The sequence below is a fragment of the Takifugu rubripes genome, chromosome 12, assembly GCF_901000725.2.
Source record: "Takifugu rubripes chromosome 12, fTakRub1.2, whole genome shotgun sequence".
In the NCBI taxonomy this organism is placed as follows: Eukaryota; Metazoa; Chordata; class Actinopteri; order Tetraodontiformes; family Tetraodontidae; genus Takifugu; species Takifugu rubripes.
The window spans coordinates 13,369,225-13,387,735 of record NC_042296.1 but is presented as its reverse complement, the minus strand read 5'-3'; the positions used below and the strand labels follow the sequence as shown (position 1 = coordinate 13,387,735).

General features: G+C 45.5%; 2 protein-coding genes across 4 annotated transcripts in view; both read left to right on the top strand.

The window, feature by feature from the left end:
• The window catches only part of nfatc1 (nuclear factor of activated T cells 1), a 32,789-nt gene extending 17,029 nt beyond the window's left edge, over positions 1 to 15,760 (top strand). For all 3 annotated transcript variants that reach the window (XM_029845537.1, XM_029845538.1, XM_029845536.1), the window contains 4 exons: positions 4,111 to 4,166; positions 4,774 to 4,906; positions 7,083 to 7,592; positions 15,288 to 15,760. In XM_029845537.1, coding sequence (XP_029701397.1) covers positions 4,111 to 4,166; positions 4,774 to 4,906; positions 7,083 to 7,592; positions 15,288 to 15,358 — 770 coding nt within the window. In that variant the 3' untranslated portion in view covers positions 15,359 to 15,760. The remainder of the gene's footprint in view (positions 1 to 4,110; positions 4,167 to 4,773; positions 4,907 to 7,082; positions 7,593 to 15,287) is intronic.
• A 241-nt stretch (positions 15,761 to 16,001) lies between these two features.
• On the top strand, positions 16,002 to 18,487 carry LOC105418185 (olfactory receptor 10Q1-like). The gene is made up of 2 exons (XM_029844672.1): positions 16,002 to 17,201; positions 17,382 to 18,487. Exon 2 carries the CDS (start codon positions 17,493 to 17,495, stop codon positions 18,318 to 18,320), a length of 828 nt encoding a protein of 275 aa, XP_029700532.1. The 5' UTR covers positions 16,002 to 17,201; positions 17,382 to 17,492; the 3' UTR covers positions 18,321 to 18,487.
• Positions 18,488 to 18,511: the final 24 nt, after the last annotated feature.

Here is an 18,511-nt window from a genome sequence, read left to right as displayed (position 1 = left end):
CCAGGACTGCAGGGTTAGTCACATAGAGATGGAGGACTCAGAGAGGGTTAGGGAGGACTCAGGGAGGACTCGAGGACTCAGGGAGGTCTCAGGGAGGACTCAGGGAGGTCTCAGGGAGGACTCAGGGAGTCCTCAGGGAGGACTCAGGGAGGTCTCAGGGAGGACTCAGGGAGGACTCAGGGAGGACTCAGGCAGGTCTCAGGGAGGACTCAGGTAGGTCTCAGGGAGGACTCAGGGAGGACTCAGGGCGGACTTGGGGAGGACTCAAGGACTCAGGGAGGTCTCAGGGAGGTCTCGGGGAGGACTCGGGGAGGACTCAGGGAGGACTCAGGGTGGGCTCAGGGAGGTCTCAGGGAGGACTCGGGGAGGACTCGGGGAGGACTCGGGGAGGACTCAGGGAGGACTCAGGGAGGACTCGAGGACTCAGGGTGGGCTAAGGGAGGACTCAGGGAGGACTCGAGGACTCAGGGAGGTCTCAGGGAGGACTCAGGGAGGACTCGAGGACTCAGGGAGGTCTCAGGGAGGACTCGAGGATTCAGGGAGGAATCGGGGACTCAGGGAGGTCTCAGGGAGGACTCGAGGACTCAGGGAGGAATCGGGGTCTCAGGGAAGTCTCAGGGAGGACTCAGGGAGGACTCGGGGAGGTCTCAGGGAGGTCTCAGGGAGGTCTTGAGGACTCAGGGCGGACTCGGGGAGGACTCAAGGACTCAGGGAGGTCTCAGGGAGGTCTCAGGGAGGTCTCAGGGAGGTCTCGGGGAGGACTCGGGGAGGACTCAGGGAGGACTCAGGGTGGGCTCAGGGAGGTCTCAGGGAGGACTCGGGGAGGACTCAGGGAGGACTCGAGGACTCAGGGAGGTCTCAGGGAGGACTCAGGGAGGACTCGAGGACTCAGGGAGGAATCGGGGACTCAGGGAGGTCTCAGGGAGGACTCGAGGATTCAGGGAGGAATCGGGGACTCAGGGAGGTCTCAGGGAGTCTCAGGGAGGTCTCAGGGAGGACTCAGGGAGGTCTCAGGGAGGTCTCAAGAAGGTCTCAGGGAGGTCTCGGGGGGACTCAGGGAGGACTCAGGGAGGACTCGAGGACTCAGGGAGGACTCGAGGATTCAGGGAGGACTCAAGGACTCAGGTAGGCCTCAGGGAGGAATGAAGAATCCTACAATTCTGTTCCTCATCAGATTGTTTTTATCAATTTACGTGTCCACACTAACTGAATTAGCATCAGTGGTGTTTTGCTATCATTTATGTGCATGGATAATCTAAACAACGTTTGCATTCTGGAAGGGTTCAACACCAGTGGCTGGTCCTTTGGAACCCCCCAAGAGATAGAACTTTTTGGGAGTAATGAAATATTTGAGATATTCTAAAATTAATATGTTTTGTTGTGTAGTATTCCCCGATCTGTGTTTGTCATACAATCAATAATCTAAGACAAAACTATTTGAACCCCCCGTTGCAGTAGACTGTAGCCTACAGTTCCGCACCTTCAAGTACATTTCTGAGCCTTCTGTTCAGAAAATATCAGTTTCTCAACGAATGTGTCATTGAAATATTGCATGCAGCGAGCCACCTCACATATCATATCTAGATCATTTTTAGCCTACTTGTTGTTTGAAGTTGATTTTGTTTGAAGCAGGAAATCCGTAGCGGATTGACTGACTGCTGATGTGGATTTGCCTGGCTCCTCCAGCTAGGCCTCTGAGGACCTCTGAGGAAGAAGGGTTTTAAAAATTATTCTAAATTTAACGGGCCACCAATGAAGAGACACCAGTACAGGAGTCATGTGACCTCTGTGGTCAATACCTGTCAGAACTCTGGCTGCAGCATTTTGGATCAACTGGAGGCTTCTTAAAGAGTTGTTTGGACACCCTGATAATAAGGAGTTACAGTAGTCCAGCCTGAAGGAACAAATGCTGGACTAACTTTTCAGCATCATGGTGGGTCAGTAGCTTCCTGATCTTTGAGATGTTCCTCAGGTGGAAAAAGGCACTTCTAGAGACTAATTTAATGTGTGAGTTGAAGGAGAGATTTTGATCAAAAGTTACTCCAAGATTCCTCACAGAGAGACTAGATGTTAATGAGATACCATCTAGAGTGATCATGTGATCTAATCTATCCCTGAGAGGTTCAGGACCAAACACCATGACCTCAGTTTTTCCTGGGTTAAGGAGGAGGAAATTTGAAGACATCCAGGACTTTATGTCTTTAAGACAGGTCTGGAGCTTCACTAACTTCTCTGTCTCCTCGGGTTTCATGGATAAATAGAGCTGAGTGTCATCAGCATAACAATGAACATTTATCCCATGCTGCCGAATAATGTTCCCTAAAGGGATCAGTCATTATAATCTTAGCCCTGCTGAGGTTGACTCTATTGCTGAAGGTGCAGCAACCTCACTGAGAATCACGCTTGATTCTGTTGCCCCCCTGAAAAAGAAAATAGTAAATCAGAGGAGGTGTGCCCCCTGGTATAATTCACATATCAGGACCCTCAAGCAGAAAGTGCGAAGACTGGAAAGGAAGTGGCATTCTTGTAAGATAGACAGCTACCATGTAGCCTGGAAAGACTGTCTATTAGTTTACAAAAAGGCCCTTCGCAAGGCTAGAACAGCTTATTTTTCTTCTTTAATTGAGGAAAATAAGAACAACCCCAGGTTTCGTTTCAGCACTGTGGCCAAATTAACCAAGAGTCACAGTGTTTTAGATCCACTTATCTCTTCTTCCCTGAGTGGTGAAGACTTCATGAGCTTCTTCACTGATAAAGTTCTAGCTATCAGAGAGAAAGCTAACCAGGCCATCCCAACAACTGGACCATCACCAGATGTGCTGACTGGGAACATACAGGGTCTCCAATGAGCCCTCAAACTCCTTCAGCCCTATATATCTTTCGGAGGCGTCATCGCTAATTCAGAAATCCAAGACCACCACGTGTCCTTTAGATCCCATCCCAACACACCTGTTGAAGGATGTTCTACCACTGATAGGCAGTTCTATCCTGGACCAGATCAATGGTTCTTTAGTGTCAGGTTATGGACCCCGGTCCTACAAGGTGGCAGTGATTAAGCCGTTGCTTAAAAAACCATCACTGGATCCTGATGTATTAGCAAATTATAGGCCAATATCCAACCTTCCTTTGATCTCTAAAGTTCTAGAGAAGGTGGTGGTGACTCAGTTACTGGAGCACCTGCAGAGGAACAGCCTGTTTGAGATGTTTCAGTCAGGCTTTAGAGCTCACCACAGCACAGAAACAGCACTTCTTAAAGTCACTAATGATCTTCTCATAGCTTCCGATCATGGACTGGTCTCTATGCTGGTTCTGCTGGACCTCAGTGCTGCTTTTGATACAGTTGATCACAGCATCCTGTTACAGAGACTGGAACATGTGATTGGGATTAAAGGGACAGCACTAGACTGGTTTAGATCATATTTATCTGATAGATACCAGTTTGCCCATGTCCACGGCGTTCCCTCCTCATACAGTAGGGTTAGCCATGGAGTTCCTCAAGGTTCTGGACTTGGACCAATCCTCTTCACCTTGTACATGCTTCCTTTCATTCATTCATTCAATCAATCAATCAATCAATCAATCAATCAATCAATCAATCAATCAATCAATCAATCAATCAATCAATCAATCAATCAATCAATCAATCAATCAATCAATCAATCAATCAATCAATCAATCAATCAATCAATCAATCAATCAATCAATCATTTATACAGCATCTTTTACAATCAAAATTGTTTCAAGGCCCTTTCCAGAATCCCAGGGCCTGACCCCAGACTACAACAGTGGCAGGAAAAACTCCCCTTTAACAGGAAGAAACCTGGAGCAGGACCAGGCTCATGTAGGGGACCCTCCTGCTGATGGGGGGGTCCCCCTACAGGGTTAGGGTTAAGGCAGAAATCATTTGAAGCAAGTTGTGATTTTATAAGCTGACCAGCTGCTCCTGCATGATAAGATCCTCCATCGTGATTAAGTTTCAGCACAGATTTTTTCAGTCTTCATCAGATTTCTCTGTTGATTTAATCGCTATGATGTGACGCTACTCTCTCAATGCTGCAGCTCCGATGAAGGTGAATACGTACTCATTTGTCATTGTGTTCTGTCCTGTAGATGGTCAGCACCTGTGGGAAATGGAGGCCAAAGTTGTTAGAGAAGCTTCAAAGTCTGTAAGTGTTATTGTGAGAAATTCAGGATGGTTTGATGCATTCACGTTTTAGGCTATTAAAGCTACGGGAATAAAACAACAGCTCGCTCACTCAGCTAAGTGCAAATAAAAGCTCAGCATACTTCTGTAATATGTTTGTCTACTTGGTGTTTATTCCACAAGTTAAAGCACATATTTGTGTGTTATTATACATATATACATATACATTAATAATTAATAGTATCAGTCTTCTTATTACAAAAGTTTCATTTGATCTGTTTTTCTCTGCACACACTCACACTCACACTCACACACACACACACACACACACACACTAGTGGTGTACTGGAGGCCTCCCACATGGATGCAGATACATACTTACTTACACATGACATCTGCACTCTGTGCCATTTCTCTCATTTGGAATTAATGTTAATGTATAGTTAACTCTAATATATAGCACACATACAATAAAAGTGGTTTATTGGTGGCTCTGGTTCTCCAGGTGGTCTTTTTTAATGGAACAATGACGTGCGACACTGATTCAACTGCAAATCCTGTATAAAACGGTATTAATAAGGGAGGAAATGCTCAAAATGAGTTATGAATATTTTGAGTTGTTGTTACAGACTTCTCTCCTGGTGGAGATCCCTCCTTATTGCAACCAGAGACTCTCCACTCCAGTCCATGTCAACTTCTATGTCTGCAATGGGAAGAGAAAACGAAGTCAGCACCAGCATTTCACCTTCGTCCCTGCCAATGGTAAAGTTCTCTTCAACGTCCTCCTCATCATTACAGCTGCAATTTCCTTGATTAGCATCCACATTTTGGTAGAGTTTTGAAGATGAGGTTTTTCTCATTGACTAAAGAGAAACCAAGAAACAAAATCCATTCTTTATTTAAAAACCAAAAGAAAGGAGAAAACAACTGTTCTTTTCCATATCTAACGCTGCATGAATGCTGCAGAGACTGGATGCACGAGCATGGGAAAACACGACACTCCGATAGAGAATCTGTTGCCAAACTAAATATAAACACTGACCTGCCAAGTGAATGTAGAAACCATTGCTAATTAGCTGCAAGCGAAAATTCAGTAGGTGGTTCAAAGCTCCAATTCAAGTAAAATGGGCCGACCCTCCCTGTGGGCAATGAAGTGTCCCGCTTCCTCTGACTGGGGTAGACTGGGGTGGACTGGGGTGGACTGGGGTAGACTGGGGTGGACTGGGGTGGACTGGGGTAGACTGGGGTGGACTGGGGTGGACGGGCATGGACTGGGGTAGACTGGGGTAGACTGGGGTAGACTGGGGTGGACTGGGGTAGACTGGGGTAGACTGGGGTGGACTGGGGTAGACTGGGGTGGACTGGGGTGGACTGGGGTGGACTGAGGTAGACTGGGGTAGACTGGGGTGGACTGGGGTGGACTGGGGTAGACTGGGGTAGACTGGGGTGGACTGGGGTAGACTGGGGTGGACTGGGGTGGACGGGTGTGGACTGGGGTAGACTGGGGTAGACTGGGGTGGACTGGGGTAGACTGGGGTGGACTGGGGTGGACTGGGGGACGGTGTGTCTGCCTGGTGCCTCCTAATGTCTCCTAAGGTGGTTAAAAAGTCAAGAAACAGAGCAGGTTTAACCAGGTTAGGGTTGTTTAACCAGGTTAGGGTTAGGGTTGTTTAACCAGGTTAGGCTTGTTTAACCAGGTTAGGGTTGTTTAACCAGGTTACGGTTGTTTAACCAGGTTAGGGTTGTTTAACCAGGTTAGGGTTGTTTAACCAGGTGCAGTTTTCAGCCTGAACTCGGTTTAATTGTCGCATCTCGGACCCTCTTTTCATCATGAATGCTTGAATATTCGTGTCCTTGTTTCACTCCTATTGTGACATGTTTTTTAGGGTTAGGGTAACATGCTACTTTATTTCATCAGATTTAGAAATGTAAAAGTTAAAAGCATAATCTGTGGTTTCGACAATTCATAGGACAAAGTGAGTTTTGGTCACCCAATACAGAAATGGTGTTATTGCAACGGCTCATAAGTTACAATGAAAACTGCTGAACCCTGTACATTTAATAATTGCTATTTAAAGACAGAAACTATATATATATATATATACATATATATACCATATGAATGGCTTAAATTTACCCTGTGCATCCCTTATACGTATAAGAAAAAAATTGCATATTTAATTTGTGAAAATGTTTAAAATAATGAGTAAAAGCTAATGTTTACCTAATATTCGTGATTGCTTTCCTGTCTAGCTAATTTAATTCATATTTACGTGTACCAGGTCTAAAAATAAGAGCTGTTAAAGAAGACTTTCAAAATGCAGACACGCTCCATGTTGTAATCTGAACCATCCTCATAAATAAAAGCAGGATCAGGTCCACTTAGTGATGCATTTTATGGGTCTTGTGGTCAGACTCTAACTGTCCTGAACTGTTCTGTTATATAAGACTTATGTCACGTCGGCAGCTGCAGATTGATGAGCCACAAACCGTCCAAAGTCCTTCGTCTGATGTCTCTGTTGGTTCAATAACCACAAGCCTCAAACAACCTGGGAGTCTCCATTTTGTCTTCTTTTTTACTAAAACTCTTCTTTGTCCAAATAAGTGTTAAGTAAAGAATTTTAAATCAATGGGGTGACGCTGCTGTTACAGCCGCAAATCTCATCTCATTTAGTCGATATTAGCAAATCCGGAATGAGGGCCAAGTAAAATAGCCATTTTATTGTGGGAGCAGCTGGATATTTCTTGTGTTAGTGAGTCATCCCGTTTTCCTGCTTTTTTCCTGAATATTTCGTGGAGAGTGGGAGGGCTAAGGCCCAGACACAGAGTCTCATTGACGAGAGTGTTTGTTTGGCAGCAGGTATCCTAGCCACAAACCCCCTCACTTACACACATACATGCACACACATACTAATTTAGCTTTTTCCTTTTCTCTCAGTCCCAACAATTAAGACAGAGCCACATGATGACTTTGACGTCCCTGTGGTGTGCAGTCAGCACAGTCCAAAGCCATACTTCCCTCCTCAGGTCATGAGTGCAATGATGACCCCTGACCTCAGGCCTTACGTGGTGGGCCCCATCAGCCAGCAAATACCAACACCAAAACCTTCCGCACTGACTCCCTTGTCCTCTCCAAGCACAAGTCCCCAACGGCAGGAACTTTCATCATTCACCCCACATGTCTCCATCATCCAGGAGGCACCTGGACGTTATCAACCCCTGAGCCTTAACCCACCCAGCAGCTCTGCTGCCTCCCCAACCTCGCAGGCCTCGACTCCAACCAACCTGGCTCTGTCCTCGAGCCACTGCACGACGGTCATTGACAGCAGCAGCCCAGGAGCACAGACTCATCCCAAAGGTGTCGGCAGAAGGGACAGCAGTCCACCATCTCTGGCTGTCAGCATCAAACAGGAGCCACAGGAGCTGGATCAGATGTACCTCGATGATGGTGAGTGAAAAGTTTTTATTAGGGTCAATATTAAGCGTTGCATTTCAAAGTGTTCAGCTCTTCACGGGAAAAGCCGTAATCGCATATTTCCCCTTTTGTTTTCTGAAAAAGTGACTGTAGTAATTGTATCTCTTGTCTCTCTCCCCTCCAGTTATATAAACAGTATATACAGTATATATAAAAACAGTGTCTGTATGTGTGTGTGTGTATATATAAATATATATAATTAAATCTCTTCCTCCCCCTCCTGGGCGGTGCCTCCTTCAGACTCGGGTCCTCCACCAGAAGCCTGGGGGTCTGAGGGTTCTTAGCTGTTCCTGCGCTCTTCTGGACAGAGATCTCTGATGTGGTTCCTGGTATCTGCTGGATCAGCTTGTGGGTTACTGCCCCTAGTGTCCCCATCACTACTGGGACCACTGTTGCCTTCATGCCCCACATTCTCTCTATCTCCTCCTTCAGTCCTCGGTACTTCTCCAGCTTCTGCTGTTCCTTCTTCCTGATGTTGCTATCACTCGGGATTGCTACATCCATCACCACCACTGTCTCCTGGTGTTTATCTACCACCACTATGTCAGGCTGGTTGGCCACCACCATCTTGTCAGTCTGGATCTGGAAGTCCCACAGGATCTTGGCCTGCTTGTTCTCCACCACTTTTCTCCACCTGGACCCTGGGGCCTCCAGTCCGTACTCAGATGTTCCTGTCCACTATGCCAGCCACCTGGTTACGCCGCTCCATGTATGCTTTCCTGCTAACATCTTGCACCCTGCTGTGATGTGCTGGACTGTCGCTGGACGGTGTTGTGCCCTTCTGGGGGTCCTTCATTATGAGGACTGTCCGGGCTGGGTTAGCCACTCTTGGTGGTTCCCTGATGTTAGCAGCTGGTTCCTCTGTGCTGCCAGGCCTTCATGGAGTGCAGTCAGCTTCTTAAGCCAGTAGGTGTGGATCTTATCGGGCCCTGGTGCTGTCCAGCTCTTCATTTTGGACCCTCTTGTTTGGATGTCTGCTAGGGTGATGACTACAGGGTCCTGTTCTGGGAGTTGGCTGTGCTCAGTAGGTCTTGCAGCCATTTGCCAGTAGTGTTGTGTTGCCTCTTTCTCCCAGATACTCTTCCAGTATTGCTCAGGCTCAGTCCTAGGGGGCGGGGGCGTGGGGGGGGGGGGCGGGCGGGCCTGTTGTCTTCTTGGTGCCCTGCCACTGAGCTCAGACCTTTGCTAGATTGGTGGAGAACACCCTGTTTACTCTCCTTGCCTCTACTTCTCTTGTGTACCTCTTCAGTCAGGTGGCCAGGGCTGTGAGCTTTGCTCAGCAGTCTCCAGGGCCTCAGTTGTGGACAGTTTGTTATATTTCTTGGGCCGCTCTGTCCTGAGATTCACGCCTCTACTCAGCTCTGCTAGATTGACTTCTCTCCGTGCCGTCACAATTTTTGCCTCTAGCCTGCTGCTCCATGGGGCAGTTTGCTCCTTCTGGGGTTTTTTGTATTCAAGAAGGTTTCCTCTGCTGTCACTTCCAGATCAGTTGCTTATTTCCGCATGTGCAGTAACTCTGCTTGAACAAACTGCTGAAATACATTTTCAGAGACATTTAGAGGCATTCTCCGCTCCAGATCCGTTAGTTGTATTACATTTTTTAATCAGATTAATCATGATGACGGATCCACATTATCCACATTAATTCATTAACTTTGATGGCCCTATGTTTTTACATATATACATGTTTGCATTGAAAATAATAAAGGAACAATCAGTCCAATGATTGAGCAACACAGTATCTAAAGCAGCATTTTAACAAAGACATTTTTGCTTTTGTGGTTAGGTTGTTTGAGGTCACGTTAATGTAACTGGCAGGTTGTTGAGCCGGCCTTAAGCCGACAAATATGAGATTACTGTTACTGCATCCTATTTTGTTTGTGTCAGACAGTGGGGTTTTTGGACCTCCAAATTTATGATCTCACATCTGTGGACCACCACTCGTACCACTGACATTCAAGGATCCTGGACTGCTGTAATTTGACATAAATTATACAAATGAGCTTCCCGGAGGCACAACCAAGCTGTTCCCATCCAGTCCAGTGGGGGAAACACAAGCAGTAAATGTAACAAAACATGGAGCAGCTGCTATCAGTGGACAGAGTATTGGTGCTGTAAACCCTCACAAGAGCTCCTCCTGGACCATCTGACTGCACTTCCTTCCCACAGCGGGTGAGATGCTGCAGACTGCAGGCGCGTCGCCGTGCCCCTTCCTTTAGCAGTCTGTGTTATTAGCACTCGTTAACCTGGATTTGAAATGATGTTCTCCCCAGTGCAACTACTTGGGTTGTAACCTGAAACCAGGTCTTGTGAATTTTTCATTTTGTGTGAAAGTAGATTAGTTTAACTATAACGGATTTTTCTGAGGGGTTTCACCCCAAAGTCCTGTGTGCTCATCCTATCCTTTGAGGTTCTGGAGTCTAGACTCCAGTAAATACTGGTGGGGTTTTCATTCTCCCATTTGGTTGAATTTGAGCACAGGCGATGTGGCCATGGGGGCCATAGGTTCCACCGCACAGTAGTGTGCTGAAGACACACGTCAGTGGCGAGGTAACCCGAGTGGTTAGAGCCAGACCCTAACCACCCAACAACAAATGACCCCTGTTAGGGTCATGACCCAAAGTCGGGAGGTCGTCACCATCGAAGCGCCAAAGTTTAGATAATCACAGGGAACATATGTGAGTCAGTTTGTTTATGATTTAAAGACATAAATGTATCATTTTCTTTGTTTCAAATGCAAAGCATTCCAACTTAAAATAACGCATCATTTAATTTTCAGAATTGTTAGAAATATCAATAGTAAAAGACAGGCTTATGAATAAATTACAGAATGACTTAAAAAGTAAAAAAGATTCTATCTGCTGCAGCTGTGTCAGGTTTAACACTATAAATGAGTAGAAATGCAAACGTTAAAGAGTCTCAGGAACCTTTCCTCAGGAACTAATAGCCCAGAGACATTTCAGCCCATTAATGAGCTGTTTTCCAAGTCTTACAAGTCTTACATATTTTTGTTCTAAATGATACCGAATTAAGTTCACTCTACAATAACAGTTGATGGACCCACATGTTGCTGTCCGCCCACTTCAATTTAAATAATATCTGCAGTTATTTTAGGCTCGATACACCTTTAATGAAGCAAACATGTAACTGCGGTCTTTCCACATTTGTTTCCTGGTCCAGAGGATGACCCTAACCCGAACCCTAACCCTAACCCTGCATCAGGGTTAACCCTAACCCTAACCCGAACCCGAACCCTAACCCTAACCCTAACCCTAACCCTAACCCTGCATCAGGGTTAACCCTAACCCTAACCCTAACCCTGCATCAGGGTTAACCCTAACCCTAACCCTAACCCTAACCCTGCATCAGGGTTAACCCTAACCCTAACCCTGCATCAGGGTTAACCCTAACCCTAACCCTAACCCTAACCCTGCATCAGGGTTAACCCTAACCCTAACCCTAACCCTAACCCTGCATCAGGGTTAACCCTAACCCTAACCCTAACCCTGCATCAGGGTTAACCCTAACCCTGATGCAGGGTTAGGGTTAGGGTTAGGGTTAGGGTTAGGGTTAGGGTTAGGGTTAGGGTTAGGGTTAACCCTAACCCTAACCCTAACCCTAACCCTAACCCTAACCCTAACCCTAACCTTGCATCAGTGTTGTGTTTTGTGGAATTCTCCTATTTCATCTTTAGTTTTCCTTAATTATTTCTTTAATTCTTCTCTCTAATTCTTTCTCTCTAAGGGATAAAATGGTTTCATTGACTAAAAGGCCAAGACCTACCTGGTAGCTAGGCTAGTTTAATGAGCGCTGTCTCTTTAAGTAGCGTGTGCACTTTGTGCCCATGTGACCCTTCTGACTGGTTAAAGGGAGCGGGAGATTTCAGTTGCTACCTGTCCACGTTCTCACCTGGTGTCGGCTGCTGGGTGAGTTTATTGGGTTTCTTACTTCCTGCTGGCTTTGTCATCTGCTGTCATGGTGGCTCCTGCGGTGCTGTTGGGTCTACTTGGTAAAGCTAAGGATCAGTTCTGGATAAGTCTTGGGTTTGTTTGGTTTACTTGTGGAACTGTCATTGTCTCTATGCTCCTAAACTTAAATATTGATATTGTGATGCTGTTAATGGAGATGGATTTGGTGTTTGACCGTCTTTCTGAAGCTTTAATGTTTGTTCAGGTTGCTTTTCCCCTTGCTTTGGAATGTTTGATTCTTTGACCAGCTTGTAGCAAGGATGTCCACTTCCTGGTTTGCCCAGTGGTTTCTGGGAGCTGTAGTCCAGCTGTGTTTCCTCTGGAGAGACAGAGGCTATTGGGGCTGCTGGGCTATATCACATTTGCCTTTCAGATGTACATAAATGCTTGGGATTTGCTACTTTGAATGTTATTAATGTGTTTCAAGATTTATTTGCTGCTGATAGTTGATGTTTGATATTTGAATATGATGCATAAGATGTGTGAAGTATTTAAAATGCATTTGTTCACTGACATCATGCTATTGAACTTTTATGCCCTATCAGGATACAAAATGAATTGGTCGTATTTTAAAACATCTGGTGTAATGCTGTTTAATATTGCAATGTGTATGTAACTGCTGGAAAGTTGTGCTCATAATGCACATGAGTGAAACCTTGATTTCCTGATTTCAGGTTTATTACCTGCTCACTGCACTTTGGAAATAAAAATAACAAAAGTGGAAAAAAAATTGAATAGAGTAATATCCTTATAGTTTGGACACAAAGTTACCCTTTCCATGGGTGCGTCAGGGTCAACCCGAACCCGAACCCGAACCCTGCATCAGGGTCAACCCGAACCCTGCATCAGGGTCAACCCGAACCCTGCATCAGGGTCAACCCGAACCCACAGCTTCCTGCTCCTCATCAACTGTTTAGTTTCCATACTTATTTGTCAGTGGAGGAGGAACAACTGTTAGTAACACTCTGTTGAGCACTGTCTGACCACATAAAGGCTTTTTGTTCTCAACATTTTCAGAAAGGAAAACTCTTGACCTGTGAACAGTTCAGGAAATTATCACGCGGCAATCCGTGGCTATACGTATAAAATTTTACCTCTTGTTCTATATTGGTTCTTTTAGAACAAATCTGTTGAACTCATGACTCCACTGTTGATTCCACTGGCTGTTGAGGTTGTGACCCGAGAACATGTGACATGTTTGGAACCCCAGTGTTGGGCCTATTGTTTTGTAGATACACTTAGTGATCAATAGATTGACAGTTTTTTTTTTTTTCCAATTAGACCTTCCTAAACAAATGTTACAACCCAGTGAAAAGTGGGCCACGCGAACTAGTGCGTCAACAGAGAGCTAAATGTTCTTACTTCACTGTGGCAAAACATAAACAGAGTCTTTAGCTTTAGGACCATGTATGCAGTTATGGCAAACTGTCAACCTGCGGCAGCAGCTGCAGCAGCTGTAGTAGTAGCTGCAGCAGCTGTAGCAGCAGCAGCAGCTGTAGTAGTAGCTGCAGCAGCTGCAGCTGGAGCAGCAGCAGCAGCTGCAGCAGTAGCAGCAGTAGTAGCAGCTGCAGCAGTAGCAGCAGCTGTAGCAGCAGCTGTAGCAGCAGCTGCAGCAGCTGTAGTAGTAGCTGCAGCAGCTGTAGTAGTAGCTGCAGCAGCTGTAGTAGTAGCTGCAGCAGCTGTAGTAGTAGCTGCAGCAGCTGTAGTAGTAGCTGCAGCAGCAGCAGTAGTAGCAGCTGCAGTAGCAGCAGCAGTAGCAGCTGCAGTAGTAGCAGCTGCACTAGCAGCAGCAGTAGCAGCTGTAGTAGTAGCAGCTGCAGCAGTAGCAGCAGCTGTAGCAGCAGCTGTAGCAGCAGCAGCAGCAGCAGTAGCAGCAGCTGTAGCAGCAGCAGCAGCTACAGCAGCAGCAGCAGTAGTAGCAGCTGCAGCAGTAGCAGCAGCTGTAGCAGCAGCTGTAGCAGCAGCAGTAGCAGCAGCTGCAGCAGCAGCAGCAGTAGCAGCAGCAGTAGTAGCAGCTGCAGCAGTAGTAGCAGCTGCTGCAGCAGTAGTAGCAGCAGCAGCAGCTGCAGCAGTAGTAGCAGTAGCAGCAGCAGTAGCAGCAGTAGTAGCAGCTGCAGCAGTAGCAGCAGCAGCTGTAGCAGCAGCAGCAGTAGCAGCTGCAGCAGTAGCAGCAGCAGTAGCAGCAGCTGTAGCAGCAGCAGTAGTAGTAGCAGTAGCAGCAGCAGCAGTAGTAGCAGCTGTAGCAGCAGCAGTAGCAGCAGCTGTAGCAGCAGCTGTAGCAGCAGCAGTAGTAGCAGCTGTAGCAGCAGCAGTAGCAGCAGCTGTAGCAGCAGCAGCAGTAGCAGCTGCGGCAGCAGCAGCAGTAGCAGCAGTAGCAGCAGCTGTAGCAGCAGCAGCAGTAGCAGCTGCGGCAGCAGCAGCAGTAGCAGCAGTAGCAGCAGCAGTAGCAGCTGCAGCAGCAGCAGCAGTAGCAGCAGCAGCAGCAGCTACATGGTTGTGAACTGATCTTATTCTACTCGTGTGACGTCCAGTCGAGGGTCCTGACTGATGCTGATCTCGGGGAAACAGACGCTCATCTGCTGGTTCATGATGCGTTCCATATTGTGTAGCCACATATTGTGTAGCCACATATTGTGTAGCCACATATTGTTCTGGACAATTGAGAGCTTAGATCAGAATTTTGGCATTTCCATTTGCACGAGTGTTTCGATCGATGACCTGAATCAAGGCAAGATGGTGAACTTTGTGATTCGCTTCTCTTTGGATTAAAGATGGCGGCCTCGGCGGCTCCATCATTATTAATCTGCCACCAGATCACAACCGTGACCAGATGTTCCTCGTAAGAACTGAACTTTAAATGTCGCAGTTCTCATTTGGACGAAAACTTTTGCACGAGACTGGATCCTTTAATGAAAGTCCACATATTAAAATGAAGTCATTTCTACATCAGAATATGAAACGTGATGAGTGTCAGGCATGCACGTGGACACGACAGGATCAGGGTTAGGGTCAGGGTCAGGGTTTTAGGGTCAGGGTCAGGGTTTTAGGGTCAGGGTTTTAGGGTCAGGGTCAGGGTTTTAGGGTCAGGGTCAGGGTTTTAGGGTCAGGGTTAGCTGATTGTTCTGTGCTCAGTAATCACAGTTTTGGACTAACGACTCAGTTCCTCGTTATTGTAGCTTCTGTTGCCTTCACACTCTGAACGTGAAGCTTCTGGTTGAATTCTGAGATATTTGGCTGGGAAATAAAGAAAATGAGCAGTTTTACACAAGAGCTCAGTCAGAGGGACCCCCCCCCCCCCCCCTTCTTGGTTTCCCTGGTTCGGCTCCAGTGGTGCCCCCCCCCCCCCCCCCTTGGTTTCCCCCCAGATGAACGGCCTGGATTCTGCTGAGAGGGAGGCTGCATCTCCAGTAAAATCAGAATTCTGAGATTCTTTCTTATTGGCTGCCTCAAACTTTGTAGTTTATTAATAGTTTAATAATCCCATCTGCAACTGTCCAACGATGTCCTGTGTTGTTTCACAGCCTGGAAACTCCACAAGGGCTCCAGTCGATCTCGTTTGGAGTTTAAAGATCGTTGACCTTGATTCCTTAACGACCTTTTTGATTCATTCATGTCGTAATTACTAATATTTAGTATGAGTACAAATGTAGACATCTTGTTTTTTTCATTGTTTAAATGAGTTTTATCTCTATTTCCACAGTTAATGAGATCATCAGGAACGACCTGTCCGGCGTCGCTCCGCACCAGCGCGTCGTTGCACATCAGGAATAAAAGGAAGAAAAATCTGCTCCAGAGTTGCAATTCATAAATGTTAAAATTTAAAAAAGGCCAAAATAATGTGCCTTGTTTTGGGGGTTTGTTTTGGGGTTTTTCTTTTTTTGGAGGGTTAAACATAAAATGCCTTTACATTGAACTTATATTTTTAAAGACATTTAATTTAAATATATAGGCTGAGCAAACAAAACCTGCCGACCTGATTTGCTTGTAGAGGACAAATGTTGTTTTAAATGATCATCGTCCATCCGTCAGGTCTCTTTGTTCTCTGTATTTACTGTATCTGTAGCTTATATGCTATTTTATATGCTAGCATATCTGGGAAGAACTGGGAAGAAAAATGTCGTCTTGCTTTGTCTTTTATAATTAGACATAAATTATGTGTGTTAAAAAACAAAACAAAAAAAAACTGACCTAACTGTTGCATTTTGAATTTTTTAGGAAGTTTATTTCCTCAATAGTCTGAGAAATAAAATGGAATTAATAGTTAAAATAATCCAAGGTAGTTTTCTGTCAACTGGACTGTTTCTTCTCTTGAAGACGTTCCTCCTTCTATCCAGAAGGCTTCTTCAGTTCTGAAATCACTGGGGACAGAGCTTGAAAATATATAGCCCCTGTGGACCATTTGCATGCTAATGATCTGGGTGGTCACCTGAGAGTCGTTAGCGACTCTCAGGTGACCACAGAGAAAACTACCTTGGATACAATGACCTGGATGACTGAGAATTTACACAGACATCTTGCAGTTAAAATAATAAAACAACCATAAAGAATTGGCTAACACGCATGTGAGACTAAAGTATGTGTTGTTCCCAGAACTTTTTCATTCTTTAGAATTCATCTCCCTTTTGACTTGTTCTATCAACGACAGGTAGCTTTTCAGGTCTTTGGAACGTAAAGATGAACTGTTTAACTTGCTAAACCCAAAGATAGCAACGCATCATCACTATCATTATATGTGGAATTAAGCTTTTTTTTTCTGAAACTGAACAACAAACTCAGTTTAAAATGAGATTTTTTTTTTTATATTTTTGTCCAAAGCATAAGAGCTACATCTAATCTAATAAACTGTAACCAATGAACATATTTTTGCTTTTCAGAATTTATTGGTTGCAGTTTTAAGAATGAGAAACACAACTTAAAATGTTTTTTTTATTTTGATATTTATTCTCTCAGCATGTTTATCAGTGTTTATCTCCAGGCGTATTTTACACACGTACCTACATATGGATGTTTATCTTCTCATGTCCTCCAAAACTTAGAACAACTCTGACATATGTATATATCATGTATTTAGATATACATTATACTATAATGTGTATATATAATAATGTAATGTAGCTATAACAATTATAGCTAAAGGGTCATTCTGTAAATGTAACCTAGTGGTCCGTTGTTAAACTGCAGCTCCTAATTGTGGTTTACTTTCTATATTTGTCAATAAATAAGCCTTCAGCTATAATGCAAATGTTCTCCGTGTTATTAAAAACTCACAGGATTCGATTTATTGTGTTGGTGACAAACTGCTGATTAATCACAGTTCGACTGATGGAAGTCGATGTGATTTTCTGCTGCAGCCTAAACGCAGAATCTTTGTGTTTTCACGATTTACTCTTTATCATGATGATGTTTGACTAAACTGTGGTTTAACGTCACGTGTCATCAGTAGCTCTGACACTGCCCCCTGGTGGCCAGGATGGGGCAGCAGCTCCCAGGAGAACGAGGACATGCTGGTTCGAGACCTGTTGTTTTTGTGTCGCCCATCATGCTCAGCTCAGTCAAATCAGGCGTTCTTTTGACCCGGTTGCCTTTTGGAGCTCGTGTCCCTCAGCAGCACCTGGTAAGTGGCGACCTTCTGCACCTTAACAAATTACTTACACGAAACTCTTTTCTTTTTTAAAAATAATGACAATAAATTGGATATCTAATCGGAAACATGATAAGAGTAACTACTTCCTTTTGGATGATGTCATAAATAACCACAACAAGGCCTTTCCCATTGTCACATCATGTGTTCCAGCAGGAGGTGCCGGTCCATCCCAGGCGTGACCCCAACACCTGTCCAGATGTGAGGGTTGCGTAACGCTTTCACCTTTTGACAGACCATCTTTTTGCGTGTCAGTTGAGTGTCATGAACCTTTCCAACCCAACGCTGGAGGCTTGCCTCCAAACTCCTGCATTTACCAGGAGAACCGGGTACATCGTTGCTCTGTGTCTGATCGACATCCTTCCATTGCTGGTGGGGCTGCCCCTGATCGCCAGGGTTGCCTGGGTCACCTTCAAGTCCAGGAAGACCACGGACATCTTAAACTTGAATCTGGCGCTCATTAACTTCCCTCATTACTGGATCTCTGCTGTGCATTTGCACCTTCTGCTTCTGCAGAAGAATTCCCACCAGCGAATCCTCAGGTTTCTGTGTGTGTACGGCCAAATGGGGGGGCCCCTGAGCGTCTTCTTCATTTGCCTGGAGAGGTACGTCGCTGTGGTTCATCCACTCCATTTCCAGCTGCTGAAGACGTACAGATTCAGGGAAGTTAGCGCCGTGACCGTCTGGTGTTTCACGCTCTTCCTGTCCTCAATTTACATTGCAAATTCTGGTTCTATGGAATTTTTCAATGAAAGAATATTAGACCTGCCGCCCGTGTTGCTGCTGGCCACCAGCGTCCTGACGGTGCACTGCAGCCTCAGCATCATGGCCTCGTTGCTGACCAAGCTCGCTCCAGGCAGAGCAACGCTACATCCTGCCAAAAAGAAAGCTTTCAAAACGGTCTGCACCAACGCGCTGGTGGTCCTGACGTGTTACAGTCCAGTGTCTCTCTTGCAAAAGGTGTCCTTCACGGAGGAGACGCAGGTCTTCACGGTGGTTCCTGCCTGTGTGTTTCTGTTGTCGGTGGCGAGCGTCGTCCATCCGCTGCTGTTCCTCTGTGGCCAAAGGAAGCTCCGTTTGTTCAGGAGATAAGAAAGCTACATGATGGATGTTTCAGTCTTTTACTGATCATTTCCTCCTCATTTGAATGACAAATCAGACCTCATGATGGGGATGACAGATGGAAGAAGATGGAATTCCATATATTATTTATATAATAATAAACTTAGGAAGCTAATTTAGTCATCACAGGACGTGTCATGAGATACATTTTATTGAAATTT